The 20,475-nt window shown below is 43.0% G+C and overlaps 3 protein-coding genes across 3 annotated transcripts in view; 2 read left to right on the top strand and 1 right to left on the bottom strand.

Moving 5' to 3' along the window:
- The window catches only part of myrf (myelin regulatory factor), a gene marked incomplete at its 5' end in the record, with an annotated part of 19,864 nt that extends 12,278 nt beyond the window's left edge, over nt 1-7,586 (top strand). The window contains 20 exons of the mRNA XM_083665837.1: nt 609-804; nt 909-985; nt 1,089-1,241; nt 1,376-1,481; nt 2,125-2,325; nt 2,733-2,841; nt 3,087-3,196; nt 3,426-3,586; nt 3,788-3,860; nt 3,985-4,067; nt 4,359-4,427; nt 4,542-4,625; nt 5,147-5,214; nt 5,551-5,622; nt 5,713-5,949; nt 6,163-6,253; nt 6,439-6,501; nt 6,807-6,912; nt 7,021-7,095; nt 7,221-7,586. Coding sequence (XP_083521963.1) covers nt 609-804; nt 909-985; nt 1,089-1,241; nt 1,376-1,481; nt 2,125-2,325; nt 2,733-2,841; nt 3,087-3,196; nt 3,426-3,586; nt 3,788-3,860; nt 3,985-4,067; nt 4,359-4,427; nt 4,542-4,625; nt 5,147-5,214; nt 5,551-5,622; nt 5,713-5,949; nt 6,163-6,253; nt 6,439-6,501; nt 6,807-6,912; nt 7,021-7,095; nt 7,221-7,310 — 2,224 coding nt within the window. The 3' untranslated portion in view covers nt 7,311-7,586. The remainder of the gene's footprint in view (nt 1-608; nt 805-908; nt 986-1,088; nt 1,242-1,375; nt 1,482-2,124; nt 2,326-2,732; nt 2,842-3,086; nt 3,197-3,425; nt 3,587-3,787; nt 3,861-3,984; nt 4,068-4,358; nt 4,428-4,541; nt 4,626-5,146; nt 5,215-5,550; nt 5,623-5,712; nt 5,950-6,162; nt 6,254-6,438; nt 6,502-6,806; nt 6,913-7,020; nt 7,096-7,220) is intronic.
- Nucleotides 7,587-14,483: 6,897 nt separating this feature from the next.
- Nucleotides 14,484-16,387, top strand: tmem258 (transmembrane protein 258). The gene is made up of 4 exons (XM_083667365.1): nt 14,484-14,579; nt 15,099-15,208; nt 15,945-16,073; nt 16,201-16,387. Exons 1-3 carry the CDS (start codon nt 14,577-14,579, stop codon nt 16,069-16,071), a joined length of 240 nt encoding a protein of 79 aa, XP_083523491.1. The 5' UTR covers nt 14,484-14,576; the 3' UTR covers nt 16,072-16,073; nt 16,201-16,387.
- Nucleotides 16,388-16,939: 552 nt separating this feature from the next.
- Nucleotides 16,940-20,183, bottom strand: tmem138 (transmembrane protein 138). Its single transcript, XM_083666185.1, has 5 exons — nt 20,083-20,183; nt 18,708-19,414; nt 18,327-18,498; nt 18,010-18,085; nt 16,940-17,887 (listed from the first exon to the last, which is right to left on the bottom strand). The coding sequence occupies exons 2-5, from the start codon at nt 18,833-18,835 to the stop codon at nt 17,775-17,777; spliced, it is 489 nt and encodes a 162-aa protein (XP_083522311.1). The 5' UTR covers nt 18,836-19,414; nt 20,083-20,183; the 3' UTR covers nt 16,940-17,774.
- Nucleotides 20,184-20,475: the final 292 nt, after the last annotated feature.

The raw sequence follows: 20,475 nt of genomic DNA, 5'->3' as shown, positions 1-20,475 counted from the left end.
GGAGAGATTTATAATGGGGCGCAGGGGGGGGAGAATGATACAGCTCGAGAGGGTGAAGAGAGGCAAGAGAAGGATTGTGGAGGTCTACGAATTCCTTTGAGGTGAGCCGTGCGGGGGAGTGAGCAAGTGCAGGGTTTCGGTTAAGAAAGAGGGCGAGGGGGGGAGAATACAGGAGAAATTTGCGAACACCTACTTCTGCACATTGCTATGCCAAAACAGAGAATGAGAACCGTCCTTAGGTGACTCACACTTGTTAATGCAGTACACTCACATTAGAAACATGTGAATCCAGATGAAAGACTTCACATGGAGTACCAGGAGATTTGATGGCTGTTTGACCTCATTAAATCATTATGGGGTATGTACAGTCCAAGGTCTTTAGAATGACTGTGGCGCTGTGTCTCCCCCTGGTGTCAAAGAGTGGAACAGTGTTCTCTCACATTTGACGGGGACACACAAAGACCTGTTCACACTTTGAATTACAGTCATTTGGTCATTTGAATATTTATGCAGATCACATTGGACTTGCATCTGAATAGAGCATTTGGATAAATCACCTTTTATGAGTTCCACTACTGACCTGTCTGTCCATCTGTCCCTCTCCTCAGCCCAATGCCCACCTATCGCGTTGACGCTGACAAGGGCTTCAACTTCTCCCTGTCTGATGATGCCTTTGTCTGCCAGAAGAAGAACCACTTCCAGGTCACAGTATACGTGGGCATGCTGGGAGACCCCAAGTACATCAAGACTAACGAGGGACTTCAGCCCATAGACTGTTTCTATCTCAAACTCAATGGAGTCAAGGTGAGGGAGGAGGGAAGGTGGTCATCTCTGACTCAGTGTTCAACATAATGATGCTCAGCCCAACAGAGTGTTTTAACCACAGCAACCTGTCTTGTGTCTTTTAGCTGGAGGCCATGAATCAGTCTATCAATGTGGAGCAGTCCCAGTCCGACCGCAGCAAGAGACCATTCAAACCAGTGCTGTGAGTCTGCCTCTCCTGGGCTCTACATGGAGGAGGGGGGATGGGGGGGGGGATTGTATATCAGTATATGAGAAAAGAGAAAGACCACCTGGTTGTGCTGAAGTGTACACTATACCAAAGTGTTTTGTTTGTGTGTGAGATCCAGGGTGACTCTGCCTCCGGAGCAAGTTACCAAGGTAACCGTGGGGCGGCTACATTTCAGTGAGACCACAGCCAATAACATGAGGAAGAAGGGCAAACCTAACCCTGACCAGAGGTACTATGATATTACACAATTCAAAGTGTGTGTGTGTGCATTTGTGTGCGTGCGTGCGTGCGTATGCGTGCAAGCGTGTGTACAGTACATGCAGCCAGGTTTGTGTGCTGACATCTGTGTGTGTTTTTTTCTAGATATTTCATGCTGGTGGTGGCACTGCAGGCCCAGTCCCACAGTCAGAGCTTCACAGTGGCTGCTCAGGTGTCCGAGAGGATCATCGTCAGGGTAACCTCTGTCAGTCTGGCCGTGTCTGTCTGACCGTCCTCTTCCAATGATTGCCTGTCTGACTGTTATATCTGTCTGCCTTTTCATGGTCCATGTCACTCCACAAATCATTTGTTTGTGTATTTTCAAACGTAACATTGTCTGTCCTGTTCTGTAAATAGCATTCCTTTGTTTTTGGTGTCTGTGATCTTCGAAATATCAAACAGATTATGACAGATGGAGAGAACATTTTGAATTAGCCAGTGTTTAGGAATATTAGAGTCTTTGCCTGTGCTGTGGATTCTTATACTTGTGCTACAGCATACTGTTGGCAGCTTGTGAAATAGTGCATTGTGCATAATTCATTAGCATTAGAAGCATTAAGAATGGTATTCATGAATAAATAGCCTAGGCAATTCCCAGGCCCAGCTCTTTTACCTAAAAGTTGGTGCTCATGAAGTGATTATCGAATTATTACTTATAATGTTATTTCTGTATTCAAAGACTTTTGTGCAGTATTGTAAACGGCTGTCTAAGAAACTAGAAAATTGTAAACAATGCAGCCATTCAATTGAAATGCCTCCACAGCGCTCCTTACAGTCAAATTGTGTGTGTTATTTTCTCTCAATCTTATCCCTGTGTTCCTTTGCCCCCCCCCCCCTCCCCCTCCTGTGTTCAGGCGTCTAACCCGGGTCAGTTTGAGAGTGACAGTGAGGTGTTGTGGCAGCGAGGCCAGCTGCCTGACTCAGTGTACCACCATGGCAGGGTGGGCATCAACACGGACCGGCCAGACGAGGCCATGGTCATCCACGGCAACCTCAAGGTCATGGGCTCCGTGGTACACCCCTCTGACATACGGGCCAAGGAGAACATACAGGAGGTCAGGACTAGGTTCTCTGTGTGTGTGTGTGTGTGTGTGTGTGTGTGTGTGTGTGTGTGTGTGTGTGTGTGTGTGTGCGCGCGTGCGTGTGTGCGTGCGTGTGTGTGTGTGTATGTGTGTGCGTGTGTGTGAGAGAGAGAGAGTGTGTGAGTGTTTGTATGTATATATATGTGTGTGTGTGTGTGTGTGTGTGTGTGTGTGTACAACCATGAATCATGAATCGACTGTGTGTGCTCAGAATGTTCCTGGCAGCATCGTTATGTGAGTGTGCAGTTTCGACTGTGATTCACAGCATTTCTTCACAGCCTTCTGTTCATTGCATCAATGCATCGTTGTCGTTGACTGTAGTTCCATGACCATCGTATCCCTGCGTCTGCATGTGTATCACTGTCATCCTCTGTGTGTAGGTGGACACCACAGACAATTTGAAACGGATCTCTCAGATGAGGCTGGTTCATTATCATTACAAGCCTGAGTTTGCTGCCACCGTGGGCATAGAGAACACTTCAGAGACTGGTAACATATAGCGCTGGAGTTTTGTTTTGCTTTTGGCTCTGTGTAACAAACTATCAACATAGCAGCAGCCCTTGGAATGCACTGATTACCATCCTCTGTCATTTGCATGTGTGATTGATGTTTCTAAGAAAGTGCTCATTATTTGCTCCATGCTGTCTTTCCATGCGCCGTTTGTAAGTTTGTGTGCACCTGTGTCTGCATGCACATGTGAATAACCCTCCAGGCGTGGATTTTCTCATCCACAGGAGTGATCGCTCAAGAGGTCCAGAAGATCCTGCCTGAGGCGGTGAAGGAGGGAGGGGATGTGGTGTGTTCCAACGGAGAGACCATCCCCAAACTACTGGTGGTCAACAAGGTAACAGAGCCCTCGCTGATCCCCCCCACCCACCCACAGAGACAGACACACACACACACACACACACACACACACACACACACACACACACACACACACACACACACACAGACACACACACACACACACGCACACACACACACACACACACACACACACACACACACACACACACACATACAGTAGATACTGACAGCATTGCCCCCCCCCCCTCCCCCCACCCTCTAAGGACCGTATCTTCATGGAGAACGTGGGGGCAGTGAAGGAACTGTGCAAGCTCACAGACAACCTGGAGACACGCATCGATGAGCTGGAGCGTTGGAGCCGCAAGCTGGCCAAGCTCCGCCGTCTGGACAGCATGAAGAGTACAGTGAGCGGAGGCACCATCAGGTGAGAGGAGGGGACAGAGGGAGCCGTGTGTGTGCGTGTGTGCGTGCGTGCATGCGTGCGTGCGTGCGTGTGTGTGTGTGCGTGTGTGTGTATGTGTATGTGTATGTGTATGTGTACAGTGTGTGTCATAGAGAAAGAGGACAGATGGTAAATAAGGGCCAATTGATTCATTGATTTGGTTTGATATTCCTGAATCTCCAGCACAATCGGAAGTCAGTTCAGCAGGACTGGAAGTGGCCCGCTCAAGAAGAAGCCAGTCAAACCTGGGAGCAAGGTCTGGGTCCCTGCATTTTAAACAAAAAACTAAAATACTGTTCATTTATGATCGCGTTTGCCTCTCTCTGCGAGTGTACAGTTTAGGCGGTGTGTTTGACCTGTGTTGTTTGTTGTCATTGCAGAGCCCGGCGCCAGAGCAAGGCTGCATCAGCCACAGGTTCATGCAAGGCACCATCCTGGCACTGGTCATCGTCATGGCCTTCAGGTGAGCTGGAGAGAGAGAAAGAGAGAGAGAGAGAGAGAGAGAGAGAGAGAGAGAGAGTGAAAGAAAGAAAGAAAGAAAGAAAGAAAGAAAGAAAGAAAGAAAGAGAGAGAGAGAGAGAGAGAGAAAGAGAAAGAGAAAGAGAGAGAGAGAGAGAGAGAGAGAGAGAGAGAGAGAGAGAGAGAAACAGGGATTGGGAATCTGGATCAGGAAAGGCCCAGATAGAGAGAGGGTAATGTGAGGTGACGTCATATTGGAGGCTGTAATGAATCTGTCTTTCATCCTTTCCCTTAGCGTCATCTCCATGTCCATACTGTACGTGTTGACACTGCACCACCGAGGTGACGCCACGGAGAAGGATGGGTATGTACTGTGTGTCCGCAGCAGAACCACACACCTCCGTTTCACACCTTGCTCCTGTACTGTTTTTTTCCCGGTGTGTCTTCATTCCTCTGCTCTGTCCTGTGTCTTCTGTAGCTATGTGTCCCCCTGTTCTCTCCACGTCTCTTGGATGCCCATCTTCACTGCTACTGTCACTTTCTGTCCACCGGTCTGTCCATGGTATGCTCTGTCTTCCTCTCTTCCGATCTTATGGATCATATGTCTCCTCTGATCATGTGTCTCTCTCTCTCTCTCTCTCTCTTTCTCTCTCTTTCTCTCTCTCTCTCTTTCTCTCTCTCTCTCTTTCTCTCTCTCTCATCTTTGGTTAATAAAGGTTGGGTATTTACTTAGGCGTTTCTGTTCCTGTGTCTCAAGAGGCTATGAATCACTGATCTACAGTATGGCTCCTGTTGACACACTCTGTAACATGACATGTAGGCCAATACAACCATATGTAAAGAGTATGGTTAGAGGTTAAGAACCACTTTCACCGCAGCACCTACACGATAAAGCTGAATCTATTCGTTTCAAATCCACATCTTTAAACAGTCATTTGCAATTTCAGCGTTTATTTATTTTATATTTTTCACCAGTTATTACTGTTCTATTACATGTGCTAATGTGATAGTAGCAGTCTCTCTTCACCTCAGTCTGTGTCTGTCTGTAGCCCTCTCTCTCATTGTGTGTTCTGACTCATACAGGACGCGGTCTGCAGTGGGATCGTCTCGCAAGGCCTATGCTCCTCAGTCCACCACCGCTGCACCTCCAGGTCAGAGGCAGACACTGACACACTAACACACTGACACACATCAATATCTGTCAATCTGTCAATCAGTCAATCCTGTGACAATTGTTTATGCCTTATGAGTGTTTTCAATTGTCAGTTGAGTCATTGAGTCTATTCAAATGGGCTGTGTAGAGTAGATACATAATTGGCTTTAAAATGTCAACATTAATATTGCCTTGTTTTGTTCTCAGGTTCTTACAATCTCAGTAGTACTTGCCTATACTTGAGTATCGAGTCAATGTCTATGTTCTGCATACCTACTGTATCTGTTCTGTATAGATACAGTCCCATCCTCTCCTTCATTCTCCAATCCTGCAGTCCCACCCACAACTTCCATAAGCAACCAATCAGCCACGGTTCTGTCACCAAGTAACAACCAATCGACATCAGGTAAGAAACTCTGCATCTGCATCCCCATCAGCCCAAATGAAGCGTTTGACACACATCACATGATCCTTTTCTTTACTCTCTCTCCTTCAGAACTAAGCAGTCCAGTCCCCACGCCTGGCAGCATCAACAAGAAGGCCAAGTCACGGCCTATGGACAAGGATGGTCGCTACAGGAACCGCCTCAGTCACACCTCAGCGCCCATGTACCTAGCCAAGGCTAAGAGACCCCCGCCTGCAGACCCTCCTCTGGGCGGTGTGGGGGCTACCAACCGCCTGCCTGGGGGGCAGCAACAACTGCCTCGCAGACAACGCAGCACACACACAGAGGGTAAGAAAACACATACACACACTGTACACATACACATACACATACACACACACACACACACACACACACACACACACACACATACTGTACACATACAGAAACCACTCTCTCCAACACACAGACACAAGTAAATACATAGGAAGAGTTTCTGTATCTTACATTTGTATACGGTAGAGAAAATAATGACTTTCTCACTTTCTTGTTTCATCACAGTGGAAAGCTCTCCCCCCTCTCTAAATCTGCACATCCTGGAGACGGATCAACAGATCACACCACAGAGCTGTCCGTCTCCTGACAGCTGCAGGTATGTTTGGGTATAGATACAATTGCATTACCAAATGTAACTCATGGTTTACTCCACTCCATTTACTCCATTAGACTTTCCTGTGGGATACTTAATGTAAGTATATATTTCAGATAAATGGTATTGTTGGTACCTCTGTATATCTCTGCTTTACATAGTTTGTTTTGTCATTGGTTTGTCTATAGCTATACTGTATCAATCCAAGGAAGCAAGAACTCCTCCATTTCACAAATCACTCTACACATGACGTAAGTACACATACAGTACTGGGGAATAAACATTCACCTGAACCAGGAAGACTAACCAGGAAGATTAGAATACAAAGGTCAACTCTGTTATTTGAATGCTCAGTCACAATGAACAGGATGACAGCTTTTTTTTTAATGTCTACACACATTGTTGACTAGTAGACACTTGAGTTCACACTATATAGTTACCTTCCAGTATGTTAAGAATACAGTACCAACAACATCAATAAATGTGACAAAAAAAGAAAAACAACCTCATGTTCTTTTTTTATTTTATTTTTCTAAATGTCTCCTTCTGTCCTCAGTTCCAGTGACAGTGTGTGGGTACGGCAGTGCGGTGCCACTAGAGGGCGCTTATGTCCTGACCACACCGAGACAGAGCTCTATGGTGGAAAGAGGACATTCACAAAGGTAAGCCAACTGGCTATCTTCATCAGAATAAGACCTTTATATGTTGTTCATGTACCTGATCCTTTTAGCAAGATGATATTACTGACCACTCTGCTTACTCCTCCTAAGGGGACAGTTCACCTATGGTCGGTACCAGTACTTTCATTCCAGGACATCACCTATCACTTCCGTGTCTCTCTGTCTGTGAGTACACCTGGGGATTCAATACGAGGAGGATTCGACCACTTATCCTCTGGAAAATAATAAAAACATTATTAAATGTGTCTTATATATGAACTTTGAGTGACCTCTGACGTTTTCTTTGACAGAGTGAAGTGAGCTGTGCCATGGAGGAGGAGAATGAAGCCGCCACACCCTACTCCGACTACCATTTCCTCATTCAAAGCAGCTGTGCGTGAGAGAGAGCATGCAAACTGGTGTGCTCTGTATTCCCTGACCCAGTGGCCCTAAAACAAACAGCCTCTGTTGCTCCTCTATGGTGCCTTCTCATCCTGTTTGAATAGTACTGGTTACACTCTCAAACTTGGTACACAAATGTAGAGAAAAAATATCCACGACAGCTCCTATATGCCATATAAGAATTCAGACATCTCTCTTCCCCACTCTGTGGTCACTAGGATGTGTGTTGCCACTCTGTGTGGGTCTTTTTCATTCTATCTCTGTCTTATTGAACACGGTTCTCCTGGACGCCAGTGGAAGTCGTTTAAAAATGACTGCTGAAGTTTCTCACTGTTCTCTCTCAGTGTTCTTATTGTAATGTCTTTGGTTGTATAACTCTCTGTATTGCTGATACCACTATGTCCCTTCTAACACATGGCATAAATCATTTTAATAAGTTGTATGTTTCCAAAAGAAGTGTGGACACAGGTGAATATATAGACCGTAGCAACTCACATGTTCATGGCATTCATTTTGGATTTATATTATCCATACTGAACTTTTGTTTTGTATCTTATCTGTAACCATTTCTTACAGACTAAAAACAAACTATTCTTGGATTACTGTTTTATACACTGGAAATAACCTTTCCTTCTAATGTGCACACTGTGCCTCAGCAAATGATAAGTTACTCACTTTCACAGCATACCTCAGTGGTACAAATTGTCCAGAGCTGGACTGTCGTAAATTAGGTACCAGGCTGCTGTATTCATGTCAATTTGATTTAATACTCACTGTCTCAAACATTCTTTATGGGGCTAGCATAACTAAAATAACCACCAGCATATATAACATATACTATACACAGAGGAGATTTAAATCTCAAAAGCTACATTGAATTGTTTTTGATACCTACATAAATCTAGTGAATTTAAACAGGTATCTGAACCATGAAGGTCAACCCCATACAAAGAGACAGTTTAAACCGAGACAAACAGTGAATCATTGTAGTAAATCAAATTAAATCCACACTGAATGACTCATGATAAGACTGGATATGAACTCAAATAACTGGAAACACTGCACACCACAATGTGTATGAACACTGGAACACTGTTGGCTCTTAGCAGCTGATAACTGAATTGTCATGTCTAAACACTGACTATATTTCAAGAACACTGGAAACTTTTATACTGTAACTGGCCACTGGATTGAGTGTTGCTTTAGTTAATCCAAAGTGTGTATCCAAAAAGCATTGGCATATCATTAGAATTCCACTAGACCAATCATTTCTCTTCAAAAGGAGAAGTCATCTCATGGCTGAAGCGGCACATGGACCAATGGAGGCATCCATTTTGTGACCTGGTCTTATAGAAGTGAATAGGAGAACGGGTTATAAGCCATGCATACTTCTGAAAGAGTAGGGGATTTTATACACTGGACTCTAAACCTTTCTATGCGTTGCCCTGGATCTTTGAACACTCATTTAACTCAATCATTGTCTACACCTTCCCAGTAAATGCAGACAAACCCTCTCCTTGAGTCATGTTTATAACTATATCCTCTGGATAATACAACGTTTGACCTGCACTTGTCTTTTATTAGTCTACTCTTAATAATGTTCTTTTTTGTCCATTGTTCACTGACCACTCTGTGTTTTGTTCCTTATACGTCATGCAATATTGTGTATTTCTAAGTGATGGCAGAACCATCGGGTGTCTGGTTCAGTGTTACTGAAACCCATGTGTAAAAAAGTGTCTCAAATAAGAGTGTCCATGTTTGCATTCAAGATGCATGCCTCTAATACAGTGAAATCTGGTCAGGTGCACTGAAAATCTCACCAGTGATGTAAAATCTTAAAAACGCAACAAAAAAACAACCCAAAACATGAACTCAAAATTAATATTGAAGATGACAAAATATGAAGACATTGTACTATATTTTCAATATGATTTTTGCATAAATGAGTACGGTGTACTGTTTTAGCTTATTTATAATGCACCAGCCAGCATAGTGAAACCAGCATAGCACTTCTCCTTTTGCACTGTATATATGAACTGCTTTTGCTCTCTCCGGTGGTCCCAACTGGTTTCAAATACTCTGGTAGAAATGCATTAAATGTTACTGTATAGCTTCATTTTGTAACAATGAATCGATGCTCCTCATAATGTTTTTTTGTTTGTTTTATCATATAATTTTTACTGTTATTATTGTTATTGTGGTATCATTAATATGTCAACATTGTTTGCTATGAAATCCGGTTCCAATCAAAATAACTAATAGGCTTTTTCCTGTGTCACTGAATAATACATACACACACACACACACACACACACACACACACACACACACACACACACACACACACACACACACACACACTCCCCCAATCAAATAATTTTGAAATATGTTATCCTATTACATTTATTATCGTGGCTTAAAGCCCTCAGCCTACTAAGATACTTATTGGACATTTAATAATGTTGCAAAGCGTTTTCACAACAGCCACTCCCACCTCTACACTCACACTATTCCTCCCTTTTCTAAATCTTGCTTTTTAGATGTCTCCATCTTGTTTTTAATACATGATCAATACATTTATTTGAGTCTTTGCTGTTGTCATTTTCTTTTGGTGAAAAGCATGTTGTCATAATATGAATGCATGCAGTAAATAAAATAGTGATTGGATAAAATGAATGACTTAAGTGTGCGATGGGATGGGATGTGAGTGCATTGTGTAGAAGACTACGGTGTATCATGCACATCATCCAAGCATGGACTTTGTGTCATTATTATTTCATAGCTTTACTTTGAAAAAGAGTCCAGTATAGTAGCTACATATCCTCATAGCCAAAAGACACACCTGTACAGTTTCAACCTGAGGAATATGCATCTGAACCTTTATATACACCACAAACAATTATTTATTGTTGTAGTTGATTTTCATAAATCAATCAATCAATCAAAAATTCTTCAGATATATATAAGCACAATGGAATGTGCTTCACAAAAATATAAAAGCACTTCAAATATGGCACATACAGCATGGTAAAGTATAATGTATTATACTTTTAGAGACAAATACAGAGTAAAAACCAGTAAAAAACTAACCCATAAGCTAGGTTCAGTCAGGACACACGTCAGTTTAACCAATTATTTAATGTAAATGGTAATACATTTAAGTTTGGTGTAATTGTATGGCTCCGATCTGTATAGCTCCCTGCCTGGAGTAAAACGACCACAAGATACAAAAATACAAAATGGAGCCCATGGCTTATCAAACCCCCCACAGGAAGGCTACATGCAGCAACCAAGCGGGTGGAGGCTGGAGGTGGTGGGTGGGATGACCACATGAAACATACTCTCATAGCAAATGCAATACACACAACGGTAGAAAGCTATGGAGAAACGTCAGCTTGGTGGCTTATAATCCTCTCTCCCTTTGAACATGTGATGGTTGTATGCATACTTATGAACCAGCTGTCCTGTCACCGACGTTGAATTAGAGCGTCCTGCCTGAACCAACACTACTGTATGCTCAGAAAAGGGAGAGACTGTTGGTGTTGGTAAGGGTAATGGGTAAGGAAGGGGTAAACTGACACTGGTCATCACAGGTTAGGGCAATGCCCATGACAAATGTTAGGGTTAGGGTTTAAACAAAGTGACCTGAAGTTATAAGTGTTTTAATACGGCTCCAAAGCCTTCCATTGGATTGAGGCGGTCAGCTTTGAATGGAACGACTATTACTTGGCAATTTATGTAGGGCTGGTAGTTAGTGTTTACACAGCATATCTTGAGTTACAGAGTTGTGATCCAAAAGAGTTGTGATGACAAAAATACATGTGTTTCTATTTGATCAATCTATTTTCATTGCTTACATAACATCAGTCAATTTACAAGAAATAATGACAACAAACCTGAGCTCAAATGATCCAATTTTATTATTAATGATCAATGCTTGATCTTCTTTGGGCAGCATCCAAAGCAGAAGGCCCTGAAGCTGGCAGCAGCGAAGCGGCGTGCAAAGCCAGGCTTCTTTGACTTCTGTGCAGCTGGAGCGTCAGCTGAAACAAAACAGTGACAAGAGAGTGATGAGTAGGTTACTCTGATATTCAACAAGAACACCTTGGCTCCCCCATTCTCTAGCTGCTGAATTCACATCTTTCTTATGTCTGTGCTTTGGTTCATGAAGAGTGTTAACTTACCAGGCACTCGTGCCACTGAATTCTTGGAGCTCTGCAAAAAAGCAAATTATGGACAACAGACAAATAATGTTGAGAGATAAAGTGAGAGAGAGATTCATAAATGAGATATCTGTATGTTTACATTTGCTAAGTGTTACCTTTCCCATGCAAGACTTTTCCTTGGATTTTCGGGGGATCTTTGGCTCCTGAGAATCACAGAAGCAACAACAACATTAGGCCAGGAAAGCAATGACAATCATTTGACATCTGACTTGTATGGCATTCTCTGAAGAAAACACTTCAATGCATATTATAATTCTATGTTGGAGGATGGTGATGTGATACCTCAACAGCAGGCCCAACAGCCTTCTTCTGCCGGAGGCATGGGCAGAATGTGTGGCAGCATCCCACCTCCGTGCTCTCAGCCCTGGTCTGAGTCTCTGGAGTGGTAGCGCTGCTGTTATTGGTGGTGGAGCTGGAGCGAGTGGCAGGGGTCCTCTCAAAGCCCATGGAGCTGGAAGGTTCCGGGAAGGTTACCTCGGTGTCATCAGCATGAAGTGGCAGCATGTCCATGCTGATGAATTCTTCCACGCCGAACTCCTGTTGGTTGACGGTGATGAGTCCTTCCACGCTGGAGACCTCAGAGTCCTCCAAGGCGCTATGCTCTTGAGCTGGAAAAGCACAAGGCACTTTCGCATCATACAGACATTTGGGAGGGACAGCATTATACTAAACACGTAGGTCTATGCCATCTTAAAAAACATATAACAGCAAAACATTGCCACTTGTAGTTCACCATGTAGAATACAATCCTATGAAATCAATACAATTATTTTTCATTAAAAAATCATTAAAAAAAATAATAAAATCTTACCATTTAAAAATCTTTGCTTTTTATAAAATCATCTTACCATTTTCCGCCTGAAGCAGAGTTCCGATGCTGATGACATCCGAAAGACGCTCCTGGACGCTTTCTCTGGAGGAGGACATGTATGTCTCTGTCAGGGATTCCTCATCATCTGCATCCCAACATAGACTACTGTCACAAGAGGAGTTGGGGGAGGCCACCCAGTTCTTCTCCTCCATACAGCTGTAATCCTCCAGGTAGGTCTCAGCTGGGGGGCTGTGTGGGAGACTCAGGAAGGTCTCCAGCAGGTTCTTTACAGCCCCCTCCACAAAGCTGTACATCAGCTCCAATTGGGACTGGTCCGTGGTGTCGTCTAATCCCCCTGTCAGCTTGTCCACGGCGGTGTCTGAGGAGCATCTTCTCATCATGGCGGTCTTGGCTTCCTTGGATTCCAGGAGGATCCGCGCCACATGGGAGATGAGTTGCTTGGAGAAGCCGCGAACATTAGTGCTTCGAAGGAATGCCTTCAGGTCCTTGGAGGCCAGGAAGGCACGCATGGGGCAGGGAGAGCTCCCTCTGGATGAGTCTGTGTGGGAGGTGGGGTTGTTATCCCCCTCGTCTACAACCACAGGGACCTGAACATCCAGAGTGAGCAGACGCTTGAGGTTTACTTCCACAGAGTTCTCCACCTCCGGGCTCAACTTGTATGATGGAATAGGGTCATTGACCTTCTTGGTGCCATCCAGGACGAAGGTAATAATGTTGCTGGCGGCCATGGTGGTTGTCGGGGTGGAGCGCCGAGAGGATGAAGATGAGGTTGAGGATGGAGACGCCTGGCCAAGGTCGATGGATCCAGGGGTTCCAACGCTGCCCTCTGTGATGATCTGAGCCAGGATCATGATCAGCTTGGCCTCTGGTGAGAGGAGCTCACCTCCACTCCTATGGCCTGAGGAAGCCCTGCTTTCCTTTGATGTCTGGCTGCAGTGGGAGGAAGAAGACCTCCTTTCACGCCCAGAGAAAGGCCTTCTGCGAGGGGAAGCACTGCGCCCAGAGACAGGCCTTCCAGATACCTCCTCCCCAGCAGTCAGACTGCCCTGTGAGCTCTGACGTGGAGGAGATTGGGTGACATCACCAAACAAGCCCAAAGACCTCTCCTCCAGCACTATTGCCTTTTCATAGGCGCCGTTCACTGTGTCCGAGCAAATGCGGCTGAGCCACTCGTCGGACAGGAAAAACGCTGGGTACCTGTTCTCATCCCTGTCAGATGACACATGGGGGCTTGGTGGCAGTTGGCAACTGGTTGTTGCACCCTGGGTGGAATCCACACTCTCCGGTGACATGGACTCAGCCTGACGATACATGATCATTCACATGAGTGTGACTTCAAGGTTAAATCATAGACACATTATTATTCAGTGGCCTAGACTAGCCTAGCTATCACCAGGTTTACACAACAAGTAGGCCGAGTGGTTTTATTGTTGAACGAATGCCAGATTATTGTGGTGGTTAGATGTTGAACTGCACTTTGTTTAGCCTGCAGGTTCGGCTATGTGTATATTGTTGGGCTAAAATTTAATATTATATTTGCAATGTCTTCACAGCATTACAACACTTTGAGATTCTTCCCTGCAATGAAAAGTGCTCTACGAATTCTATTAATTATTATTATCATTATTATTCACATATAGCTTTCTCTACATACATGTACATGCTGGTCTTCTGTCTCCACATATGTAGATTGTTCATCCATTATTCACTCCTGGATTAACGAAAAGAGAAAAGTGAGAAAACACCAACTGAGAACCTAAGCGGGGAAATGGTACGGTTGAGAATAAACTTACAATGTTGATCGCAATTAGTTATTTTTTGAAGGAACATTGATGTAAAACAGAACAAAAAAATGTCTACGATGACAGGTAAGCAGCATCTGAAAATTATTACAAGAGTGACATGAAATATCATTTGATTTATAACATTTCGTGACAACATTTCGCCCTTTGATGACGTCACAAATAAAAAAAGAGGTTGCGGGCTTGCGAGCGCAGTCTAGTTTTGGCCACCGATGACGGTGCCCCTCCTCCGGCAGGCCATTTCAAAAATCATCGGTAGACTTACTTGTCTCCAGTCCACTGGGTGGCAGTCATGTATTTGTATCATGGCTTGACAACATTTCATGAACAACAAAGGAGAAGAAGAAATCAGTCTAATACAGACGTGGCCCTTTCCTCTTGAACCTGCTGCAGTAACTCAACAAAATGGTAAGTGATCTGTAATTTTTCTTTTTACGTTCAAAGAATAACGTATGGTTATGAAGTGTTTATCTTTTGCCTTGCTTTGTGCTCTCATTGAAAACGTGCCGTTTAGTTGTGCATTGGTGGTTGACATTTTATTGCTGTTCATGATGGATAGCTAGCCTACATTAGCTAGCTCGCTAGCTGCATTTTCATTCAATGAATCAGTATTTGTGGCTAGTTGTCAAAAATAGTAGCCACCCACACTGGCTTATCTAACATTCGCTTTCTATATTATTTGGATGTGTGGAAAAGTAAGTTAGCCATTATGTTCCCACTTTCACACTGGGATTGCCATCAAGACTTCTCTCCAGCAGCTGTCAAATAGCTGGTTGCTATATATCTCATTCTACTAGCCATTTCACGAAACACATTTCTTCCAACATACTTATTCAGAAATGTTATATTCTAAAGAGTATACTACGTAGGCTACGTGTTCTGAACCTGCACCTGTCTGTCTCTCTGTCTGTCAACCCCCGCTTGCAGGAGCTCGAAGCCATGACCAGATACACCAGTCCGGTGAACCCGGCAGTGTTCCCTCACCTTACTGTGGTCCTACTGGCGATTGGAATGTTCTTCACTGCATGGTTCTTCGTGTATCCTTTCATGATAGATGTCTATGACAGATAATTAACAGTAGTGTTCTTCCATCCTCCAGCATTCTTCCAAGTGATCCACCCCGGTCCTAACGTACAGTAATTCAACTTATCAAGGGATCGATTGAATCAGGTGTAATAGTACTGGGCTGGAAACAAAAGCCTGCACACCCTGTTGGTCCTAAATGTTCAAATGGAATAGTAGATGCCTAATAATGTCTGTGCTTGCTGTATTACTAGGAAGTGGGCGATATAGAGATATACTCACAGAGTACTTTATTAGGAACACCTGTACACCTTCTCATGGTGGAGGTGGTGTAATGGTGTGGGGAATGTTTTCTTGGCACACTTTGGGCCCGTTAATACCAATCCATCATCGCTTGAATGCCACAGCCTATTTGAGTATTGTTGCTGACCATGTGCATCCCTTCATGGCCACAATTTACCTCTCTTCTGATGGCTACTTCTAGCATGATAATGAACCATGTCACAAAGCAAAAGTCATCTCAAACTGGTTTCATGAACATGACAATGAGTTCAGTGTTCTTCAGTGGCCTTCCCAGTCACCGGATCTGAATCCAATAGAACACCTTTGGGATGGTGCCAGTGGGTAATACATATAAGAACATTAATGGACTAGGTGTCTGTGCTAACTTACACAGATAAGTTTAAGACAGACTGGATACTGCATTGGCCATTGTGTAAACATATGTTTTGGGCCTTAACTCTCTCCCAGCTATGAGGTAACATCAACAAAATACACCAGAGATGTGTACAAGGAGCTGCTCATCTCCCTCGTGGCTTCACTCTTCATGGGATTTGGTGTGCTTTTCTTGCTACTCTGGGTCGGCATTTATGTCTGATGGTAAGGAAGTCATGAAGCCTCACATTAACCGTCAAAATAACTTGAATTACATCACCCTTGAATTGTAATCAAGTTACAGTTGTGATTGAGTCGTGTATTAATATCCACTCCTCCTTTGTGTTTCCAGTTACTGATTTTGATGTGATGAACAACCAATACAGACAACAGACAAACATTCCAGTGGTGGGGGAGATGGACATCACACGGGCTCCACCACAAAATACTGGGTTTTGGATTGGGCTGCACTGATGACAGGATGAGAATGGTGTGTTGGGTTTACCCTTCACTAATAAAGAGGAATTTGTAAGAAACCACACTTTTGTTTGTATTTTCTAGGTTAATTGTAACAAACTTATTGTTTGACCCATTGATGTAGTAATGTTTGTATTATCAATGGTACAGACAGGAGAGTAAACCACCGGGTTAAAATCTGCATTTAAGAAATAGTTCCACTAGGAGGTGCTCTAGCATAATCTTCACAGATGAAGAATTTGTTTTACTGAGCTCCATCAGGCATCTTTAGCTATTTTCAGTGGGTATGCTGTGAGTGGTGCTTAAAACTTCAATCCCAGATTAATTATTGAGATAAGAATAGAGCAGTCTGTTACTTCTACTCTGTCACCTTGTCTCCAGGATCATACTCATGATGATCTTGGCCTGCCCCAGGGTAATAAGCTGTGTAACCTCTCTCTCTGTGCTATATTGCACAAATTTGTGATCATCTTGACCTCAATTAAATATAACTACAGTCAAACTGGGTCTGAGATTATAGTATTTAACAATGTCTGTTTTATAGTTAGGTTTGTTTTTCTCATTTGCATTATCAGATTTTTCAGCTAAAAAAATTAAACATGGAGAACAAACAAAGTAGATACTGTATTTAATAAAATTACAAAATGGTTGGATTTACATACAATTTTAGTCAACATTAAAAAAATGATAAACATCCATCCATGCAAACAGCACACCTTAACCTATAAACAAGGCAAACCGAGTGTGAACGCCTCTGACAGGGAACGAGTAACAAAGAATCAATCCACATCCTAGTCCACAAACCATTCTATTAAAAAAGATTCCTAAATACATGTTATTCCAAAATGTGATGATGGTATTCTGAGCTACTTTAGTAACAATCCTGATCTAAATTCATAGCAAACATTTGTTAAAACAGTTACATTCCATGGGAAGTAATATTGCCTTTTAGACAGCTGAATGGTAATGATGAACAGTTTAGTACTCAACTCTAAAATGGTTACATGTTTTACCCCTGTAGCTTAAGTAAACATGTTACATTCAACTTTATTTACAGAGCATTCCTTTCAAAAGGCCACACAATGTAATTAGACTGACAATCCTGATTAATACAATACAATAAAGGTGCCATGGCTTATGTTTATTTAAGTCTTACTTTATATATTGATTGATATATTTGCATTATAGGCCATGCAGTACCAGAGAGAGGTATAGGAGAACAGGCTTTTCTCCCAATCATCTGTGCCCCATATCTGTGTATCACAGTGTCCAGTAGTGTCAATTATTGCCTCTCTTTGTAGCAGTCCATCCTAGATTGGTACTGTCTCTTGAGCTGTGTCCATTTTGGTTAACCCATTGTAGATTCCTGGCCCAGATAGTGAGTGTCCACACTAGTGTGTGGCTTGCCTCTATTTTCAGAGAGGCACGTTGGGAGTTCCTCTAATTTCTTCACTGACGAGCCCGGACAAAGGCATCACGTAACCACATAGAATCCTCATACAACCGTGGGTCTCCCAGATACTCTGTTGTGCGTTTGTAGAAGTAGTAATACAACACTGCAGCTGTACACAGAAACATAATCAATTAATGCCAGAACACATCACAGAATAAACAACACTATCATATGTTAATTACTTAGTCTTGGTAAATGAAGTGGGCATAGTGAAAGTAAGCAACCATTTACCAACTCTATGGAAGACAAAGAGGACTTGGAGGCCATTGGTCCATATAAAGCGGTTTGACTCCAGCCACCTCAGGTTCTACAAAGAAACAGACAATGAAAAGCAGACATAATTAAAATGTAAGACTTGTGAGGACCGAAAAGATAACAACATCAATTCTTCTGAGTTAAATACTGAAAACAAAATTAAAATGCCTGCTCGGCCAAAACCATGAAGCAATTCATATGAAATCTTTTTTTAATCTGATTAATCTTGTTTCTATCCTTTTCTCCATGCTACACCGATGGGTTTCCTCAATGTGAGTTTGACAGTATTGTACCACGATCCAACAGTGGAAGCAGATGCTGAGGGTGAGGTAGAGGGCTGAGAGCAGCAGCAGGGCCCGGAAGCGTTCCAACAGCAGGGACACCAGGCCCACCTGGAACACGTAGGTGTTGAACATCATCAGCAGGATGATGATCACGTTGAACAGGATGGCTATGTCCTGGATGCTGAAAAATCACAATGACACATGACCACATCAGAGGCAAAGCACAACACTCACAGTGAGCAGAACTGTCAGTGTTTTCAGGGAGGACATAATGAGACCATGACAATAATTATTACCATGTTATAACATCAAAATCAGAGGTCAATACATTAGTACCTAAATGAGCTATAACACATCACAATATCAGTGTGTCTTTCCACTCCTACTTACATGAAAAGCACAAGCTGGATGACAGGTGCTGCCCTCAGAAGTTCACTGAAGGAGTTGACAAAAAGATCATAGGCCAGTAGCACCAACTGGATCAGCAGCACCAGCGAGTAGTTGTTGGTCTGGAGCATCTTTGGGAATAGTCTGGCTCTGCAGCCACTGCCTACTGCACACAGCTGGGCTTCACAGCCTCCCTCTGTCCTCGGTCTCTGTCCCTGGTCTCTGTCCCTCTGCTCACTGGCCACAGAGTGACTTTAGTGACACAACCACCTTTTAATGTAATCACCTCCTTCACTTTAGTTTAGAAACACAACAGACCCACACTCTGTGGATGTTTAACAAAAATAATCGTTGTTTCCATGCCTGTCCAGCTCAGATATCAATGTCCTTACAACTCAATGTATCAGGTATTATCCATTCCAGCAACTTTTAAAATATTGAACATCTCTCTCCTTACATCTTCAAGATGATGTGCATTTCACTGTTGTACATAACCATGCACAGTATAACTCCAATAAGGTTTGTGTATTGAGTATTACGATCAGTCCCGCATAAGGGAACATAGGATGTGTTTGTCCTCAAACTGAGCATATCAGTCCTGGTGGTAGCCATACTGAATATATAGAACCAGATACTTCATCATTGACTTTTCTCGTTAATGGTGAGTTTTTCTCATGATGATGATTCTGTGTCCTCTCGTCTAGTCCTCCCTTGAAAGAGAAGTGAAAGAGAAGTAAAAGAGTGGTTAAATCAAAGTAGTTCAAACATGCCGTATTCAAAAGTAACGGGCTAAACCATTTATGTAGCCATAGATAAATATTGTTTTCCCATCACAGACGTCGACTTTGCCTCAATTTGTGTCTGGTCCTGGCCACGAGTGGAGTTACAAATACACTGCTGGCATTACAGATTCATTTCACTGAGTAGGCGTTGTGGTTGCTCACTCACTGTCATATTCCTGCCTAACACCAGGCAGTCAATTTTCGCTCAAACAAAGGATCTGGCATCAATTGGCTAACGTTACAACTGAGGCAAAAACAAATAACATTAGATGAAAAATATATGGCAATCATTGCAGTCGTGCGTGATACACCCAATACATGTTATGTTAACGGAACTGTCAAAGTTTCGAGGAACTCACCAACCAGGCCAAGACAAACACAGCCTAATTAGACTAACGTTTGCGAAATAGTCTTCTTGGCTGAGTAGGTAGAAGTGGCTTCAGTTAACAGACTAGCTAGCTACTGTAACGTTAGCAACAAACACGCTGACCAACTTAGCTAGCAAGCTTGCGAAAGTCTACCCTTTGATAGTTAACGTATGAACCTCAAATTAGGTTATTTACCGAAGTTAATGAAAAACAATTCTGAAAACTTACTGAATACTGGAGTTCGGCATGAGTGAAGTCTTTAACTGCTAGTTACTGTGATAGCTAGCTAGCTTGCTAACTAGCTCGCGAACTTGTTACCCCGAATCCCATGGTAACGCCACTTGTTGCCGTTAACCTTCTAATATAAAGGAAACTACATTTCTATATGAGGAAACCTAACTAATTCAATAGATTAATCATTAGCGAATTGTGATGAACGTATCACTTTAGTTGATTTTAGTGCATATAACTATCTTTATGAAATAAACTAGATTTACCCATCATAAATATCTACAATAAAAAAAGTATAACAAGAGAATGCGGAGCTAAACGGAACTTTACGGCAACACCAACTGGTTCCTCGTTGCCATCTAGTGGTGTGACATGTTGAAAGGAAAGTTT

Source organism: Argentina silus (assembly GCF_951799395.1).
Source record: "Argentina silus genome assembly, chromosome: 3".
NCBI classification, from domain to species: Eukaryota; Metazoa; Chordata; class Actinopteri; order Argentiniformes; family Argentinidae; genus Argentina; species Argentina silus.
The sequence above is the reverse complement of the archived record's forward strand: the minus strand, read 5'-3'. Positions and strand labels throughout refer to the sequence as shown.

Coding starts and splice junctions, on each gene's coding strand:
- tmem258 (XM_083667365.1), top strand. Junction 15,209..15,944: donor TTCACTGCATGGTTCTTCGT/GTATCCTTTCAT, acceptor ACTCTCTCCCAG/CTATGAGGTAACATCAACAA.
- tmem138 (XM_083666185.1), bottom strand. CDS start 18,835: ATGCTCCAGACCAACAACTACTCGCTGGTGCTGCTGATCCAGTTGGTG. Junction 18,086..18,326: donor GCTTCCACTGTTGGATCGTG/GTACAATACTGT, acceptor GTTTCTTTGTAG/AACCTGAGGTGGCTGGAGTC. Junction 17,888..18,009: donor CTTTGTCTTCCATAGAGTTG/GTAAATGGTTGC, acceptor TTCTGTGTACAG/CTGCAGTGTTGTATTACTAC.